Consider the following 6,772-nt stretch of genomic DNA (forward strand, 5'->3'; position numbering starts at 1 on the left):
ACGTAATCAAATTGAAAACTGACTAAAACAGAAACTGGCATGACAGAATTCATTTGTTCTTATTAAAGTCAAAGGTCATGTTTTTTGTAATCGTACTATAAGATTAAAATTATGTGTGGTCAAATGTATGTATCATGTCTGAAGCATACAAATGGTTTTAGCACATTACTAGAGTGGGTAAGAGTAGTAATTTGCCTATCAAAAATGTTTATCCTTAGGGGTTCATGGCAGTTATATGAAACATATATGAGATCAAACTCAAGAGCCTTTCTATTTCAGTATCTTTTTATCCCCTCTATTGTACAAACATGTACGCTGGCTATTGTACTTTCCCTAAAAGGTGCTTCATGTTAATGAGCATATACTGTGACGGTTTTACCCCTTCAGCCCTCCCTCTCTGCTTCAGTGACATCACAGAGTAGTTGAGTGTATAACCTACCCACAAGAATGCAAGCATGTGAGACACAGGAGTCTTTCTTCCACTCTAGGCCTCCTCATAGCAAAAGGGAGGCACAAGACTTAACTTATGCAGTGTTCAGGTGAACATGTGAATAAAGGATCAACCTTGCATGGTTTCAGCATCAGGATCTGAGAAGGGTTTTATGATGGAGAGAAAACATCTTGACCTTTTGTGAACAAAGACGGTAAGGTCAGAGCATTGATGGTGTTGTTGACTTCCTGAGAAATAGGATGTTTCTGTTGTGGTGTACAGCTTTTAGTCACATGCATAACACTTACATGGAGTCAAGAATAGCTTTCTCAGCATATGCTGTTTCCATTCAACTATCTCTACTACTGCACCGATGTAACAATGATTTTCTGTGTGTGAATGTGGTGAAAAACTTGTTTTCTAAATAATGTAGCAAATAACAGATGGTTAGCAAACATATGTATGTATCTAAGGACTATGATGTGTATGTAAAGCATATGCCTTGTTGTTAAATATTCATCTCTTCAGATTTATTTGTCAACATTTAAGAGGCTTAAGTTGTTTACAGAACGTTATACTCTATTTGTATAATTTACATCAATGTAAGTACCAAAGTAGGATATTAGGAGTAGAAAATGATCAGAATTGTAAACTGGCCACTTCTAAATTGAGGGCAGTTAGTGTTTTAATATAACTCAAAGGCCTTTTCCCTTTGTGTAAACATTGCCTTAATTGGTTTAAGAGCAGCAAATGATGTAATTGTTTCAGAATAAAGCTAGCCATTTATGTACATGGCTCCAAACAGCTGTGTGCAGATGGGGTTGAAGCTAAATGATGGTAAGGAGCACAGAGAGTTTCCTTAAGGAAACAATACCCTTTCTTCTACATTAATGATCATCCTTCTGCGAGTCAGTAAAAATAATTTGTAAATCTGTCAAAAGGCAAGAACACAACAGGTAAACAATTAACTGACGTTAATTTAATTGGGGGAAAACTCACATATTACATATGTGTATTTGTACACTCTGCTTTCAGAGCTGACCTGACGGAACTTGTGCGAAACAGTCTGTTTAACTACACTGAACTTTTGCCATCACTTCCATATATATATATATATATATATGTATGTATGTATGTATGTGTGTGTGTGTGTGTGTGTGTGTGTGTGTGTGTGTGTGTGTGACTAAGACATTTAGTTCAATTTGTAAGCCCCATCCTCGATTTATGTGTGGTTTAGACATGTTTCCTGTTTACAATACTGAAGAAGCTCGAATGATCGAGGTGTGAAATGGAACAATTATGAAGGTGTTGTGCTGTTGGGGTAAAATTATCACAGAGCTGGTTATTTTTCTTAGATCATTTCCTAGGAGAAGGTAAAGTACCCCTTGGTTGTCATATGAAAATAAGACTTGTATATGATGCAACTTATGACACAAATTACACAGCCAGACAAATGAATAATTTGTTGATAGGATGCGAAGGGTGAACTTTGACCTAGAAAATCTACCAACTGGGATTGGGGGAAAATAATTCATTACACCTTATTAAAATATCACTGACTTTTCCTATAAATATGACGACACAATCTCATCCTTTGAAACAAAAGCAAGAGAGTCCATCATCCCTTCTATCCCTTTAAGGGAATAAACTAGATCAGTACTTGTCCTTATTAATATTCATGGATCCTTTTTAATTTGTTATTTCCGAGGCGTCCAGAGTGGTTAACCTCCTTGAGCAGAGCTGTCAGACAGACACTTTCTTGTAAGTTTAGGCTAAATGTGAGATTTAACAGAGGGATGAAGACTTGGGGAAGTGTGGTTCACTGAGTGCACTGCTATCTGGTTGTGTGATGTGGTATAAATTTCCATGATTTCTCAATACTTCTGTTTTGAGTTTACAAAAATGTTTTACAACCTTACACAATCATAAGCTTGACTCAAATTATTTCATAGACAATAATGACCATCTTTAAACATCATATTCATAGTACAGGGATTTTACGATGTTGCATATGTATTATCATAGATGTGTATTGTTAGTATACATATTGAAATGAATTATATAATGCTCAAAAATAGTTATATATACAATATACTTATGTGCTGTTTCATGCTATAAAATCAAAAGAAAATAAATAGGATTGCTAAGTAGCTCCAACTGTAGCTTCCTGATTTGTGCACATTAGCCACTTTACACCATTCCCTTCTTTTTTGTTGTTTTTTGGTTGTTGTTTTTTTTCAACCATGGGCCCTAAATTTTAATCAACTACCCCTCTATCTCTCACTGCAGAAAAGTCAGCATTCTATCACTTCTTTGGAGAGTCAAAGTGGAAAGGACTAAGCTGCAGGTGGAAGCTTGATTCTGCATGTTTCTGAGCTGGACACAACGCAACCACTGTCTCTACTGGCCTTCCCATCAGAATCCTTTGTGATCTCAAAGGCAGACTTCATATAAAAATGCTCTGATATTCGAAACAGCCAGAGATAAATGTGCATTCGGTTTAGGACTGAGCAGCACTAATTCTACTGCTGGCTATTCCTCACTCAATAATGCTGAAATGAACTAAGTAGAAGAGCCTACAAGAAAGAAAAAAAGATTGCCGTTTCTATGGTGAACAAAGCTGAGATCTTATAGAAAGCTGGAAGAAGTGGTATAAACATCTGGCCGTTTACTACAAAGGATATTTCAGGTTTGAGCTGCATATGACCTCCTGAGAGCCAAGGCTCTTGTTGAACCATGAAGGAGCAGATTCCTGAATTCTTCAATGATTTGTGGACACTTTTGGTCACCAAACACAACGAGGGCATTTACAACACAGTGTGTATTGTTGTGCTCCTTATGCTGCCTCTACTTGTTTTCTGCACTTCTCTGGTTGTTTGCTGTCACTGCTGCTCATCCTTTTGCAGAGGACGTGATTGTTGCTGTTGTAGAGATTCTGCCACACTGACAGAGACACAGGTTGAAAAGAAAAAGAAAAAGAAGAAGAACGCTGGCCAGAATGAGGAGAACTTGTGGATTTCAGTCAAAATGGACCCCATGACTCCAGACAGACTGGCCCTTACCGTTGTGTAACTGGGCCATGATCTGTTTCAAAGTACAGGTTGGATATTCATATATGCCTAGCTCTTATATAAATTCCATTGCTTAATAGTAAGACAAGCCAACTGGATGTATTATAATATGGAAGACAGTTTTCCACTCATTCAAGGGATGAGTTCGAAATTATAAGATAAGATTAATCATCCTGACTAAGAACTACTAGATATTTAGAATGATTTTCCTAGATGAACTTAATTTTATGAAACTTTATATGAAATTAAGCAAGCATGAACTATGTAAATGGGGTCATAAAAGATACAAAGCTTATTCTTCCCCTAACCCTGAACTTTGCAACAAATTTAGTTAATTATTTTGTGCAATAGTGGTGAACATCCCTTTCTAAATACAACACTGCTGACAGAGCAGAGAGAAAAGAGCTTCCTGAACATTCAAAGCCCTCGTGTACAGCAATAGCAGCTCTGTAAGAAATAAATGAAAAGATGCCAAACCTTTTAAATAACTTTTGCTGAATTCATTTTCATGAATGAAAAATAAGAATACTGATTTTACCGCTCAAATATTTTTTGCTCTGCCATTCAGTGTAGCCTATAATCAAATCGACGTGTCTTCCAATGAGACAGACTGAGAGTTGAAAACATGACACATGTGAACACTGGCAGAGAAGGTACACTACCAGTCAAAAGTTTAGACACACTCGTTAGTTATTTTTATTTTTCTTCCCACACATTTTAGAATAATAATAAAGTCATCGAAACTCTGGAGTAACACAAATGGAACTATGGGAATTACGTCATGATAAAAAAATCCAAAATGAATCAAAATGATTTGATATACAATTTCTCAACCCTGAGATGCTTTTTAAACAGTATTAAAGGAGTTCCCACCTACGCTGGACTCTTATCGGCTGCTTTTCAGAATATTTCACTCCAAGTTATCCGTTTAAAAGAATTTTTTTTTTGGAAATACAATGTTAGTTTTCTAATGAAAGAAATGAACATTTTGGCACAGTTAACACAGATTTCAAACATTTAATCACACGCCTTCAGATCAAAAGGTTTTTTAGATCACGAGAAACATTTGAGTCAAGTGTCTCCAAACTTTTGACTAGTACAGTAGTGTAGGTTTTGATGAATAAATACATATGGGCGAATAATGAGCGAAAGCAGTTGAATTAGCGTGAGCAAGTTAATTTCAGGTTCGTGTGTGATTATGAAGGTTATTTTGTTTGTTTGTTTTGTTTGGATTTTTCTTTGTTTGTATTTTTTTTTTTGCATTCTCTATGCTGTTGATGTATGCAAATGATGAGAGTCCAGTGTCTTGTGTATAACACAATTAAAATAAAGGTGCTGTATTTTTCTATTTTCTGTTTGCATAAGATTTCCTCTTTCTAACAGAGCAACTCTTCTTGTAAATGCAGCTGTGCAATTTGGACAGGATGTTCTCATATAACTTCTCAGACTTCTCGGCACATCAGGTTTCTCGAATTAATCCTATTGCCCTAGTAACCGCGTGTGCATCTATTTTATTCATTGACATTTAATCTGAACAACAGCTCTACACATAAACATGTCTGTTCCTCTAGATGCAGAGGCTGTAAGTGAGTGAGTAACTATTTCCAAAAATGGAAACACCCTAAAACTAAAGTCTTTTTTTTTTCCCAAAGCACCAGACAGTGTGTGATGGAATAACCTGGTTTGTGAAAGTCACTCTAATCCAACCATGATTTGGCTTCCTCCACTAAAACAAGCACTCCTTGTTTTGCCTCAGCTCTTGCTCCTGCTACTACAGGAGGAGTGGAAAAACACAGTGTCATTCTGGTGAGAGAAGAGTGAGACTGGCCTAATGCTTTCTGAACTGAATTATATACACTAAAATATGCACCTGGCAATTTTTGCTTTGTAAGCATCTAGGAAGCTTTAGGAAGCCTAGCCTATTCCCTGTATTACTCTTTGTGTTTACAAAAAGAGGAAGATATGCATGTCATTTCTTTGCAGAAAACTTTAACCTATTCAGATATGTTATCAATTGATATGTAAATTATAACAGACTTTAGTTCTTATACTTAGTTTTAATATGGGGAACTATATATATATATATATATATATATATATATATATATATATATATATATATATATATATATATATATATATATATATATATATTCATTTATTTATTTATTTTAAGTTAATTAAATAATAATAATAATAAAAAAGCTAATTGATTGTGATAAGTTGTTTAGTACTTCAGCTCTGCTAGTGTTTCATTATAATTTTATTATTCAGAATGACATGAGGATTTATAATCAGCTATAGCAATGAATAAAGATTTGATACCAAAATAAGATAGCTGCTCAATACCAAAAGGCACTTTACTGTAAATATAATGAAGTACATGTGGATTGGTCTGGATACCAATACATAGTTCACACACATAGTACACACAATACACAGTCTGGATGGTTAAGTAGCTGCATAAATCATACATTTCCATTCAGTCCAGATTCCTTACTAGAACCAGAAAGTTTGAACACATCACCCCTCTCTTATCCACAATGTATTGGCTCCCAGAAAAATATTGCATTGATTATAACACACTACTAATGACCTCTAAAGTACTGAATGGGCTTGCACCACATTTCCTGACTGAACACTAGCATTGCCAGTTTGGGTTAGTGGGTAGATTTAGTGATTGTATGATTAATTCTTGACATGGTTACATCACATAATTGCTACAGATTTGTTAGATGCATATTCATGCTGCAGATCTCCCCTTCTACCACATTCCAAAAATGTAGCCCTTATATAAGCCCATAGTTGTTGTTCCAATATATTATGCTTCTCCCTGTCATGGTGGCCTCTGGGTTTACATCATGTTGCAATAAGAGCTAAGCAAGGAGAAGCTGCCTTATATAAAATATGATTTGTCACAGATTCTGTCCCAAATGGGACCCTGTGGTGCTCCTCCGAGTCTGTACTTTGGTGATGTCATTCTGTACTATGGAAACTGTTTACATGAGGGTACACTGGCTTAAATCTAAAACTGAGCACTGTGTTATTGTTCAATAGCTTAACAGGATCATTGTTACATATCGCACACCGACACAAGCAATTGCATAATTAAACCAGCAACAGCAGAAGAGTGGTCGTCACTATTAGGTTTACAGGATAAATGAAAGGACTTCAGCTGAAATTGACAGCAAAAAAAAAATAATAATAAACACTTCACTGCACTCATACCACCAGCCATGAGTAGAGAGCTCTAAAAGACTGTTATATTGCA

At 35.7% G+C, this 6,772-nt stretch overlaps 1 protein-coding gene across 1 annotated transcript; it reads left to right on the forward strand.

The window, feature by feature from the left end:
* The first annotated feature begins 430 nt into the window (after nt 1-430).
* On the forward strand, nt 431-5,476 carry LOC128609504 (uncharacterized protein KIAA0040). The gene is made up of 2 exons (XM_053627985.1): nt 431-644; nt 2,720-5,476. Exon 2 carries the CDS (start codon nt 3,167-3,169, stop codon nt 3,500-3,502), a length of 336 nt encoding a protein of 111 aa, XP_053483960.1. The 5' UTR covers nt 431-644; nt 2,720-3,166; the 3' UTR covers nt 3,503-5,476.
* The last annotated feature ends 1,296 nt before the right edge of the window (nt 5,477-6,772 follow it).

Source organism: Ictalurus furcatus, chromosome 7 (assembly GCF_023375685.1).
Source record: "Ictalurus furcatus strain D&B chromosome 7, Billie_1.0, whole genome shotgun sequence".
Taxonomy (NCBI): domain Eukaryota; kingdom Metazoa; phylum Chordata; class Actinopteri; order Siluriformes; family Ictaluridae; genus Ictalurus; species Ictalurus furcatus.

Bases quoted from the DNA above. Each gene is read 5' to 3' on its own strand.
- LOC128609504 (XM_053627985.1), top strand. From the start codon at position 3,167: ATGAAGGAGCAGATTCCTGAATTCTTCAATGATTTGTGGACACTTTTG.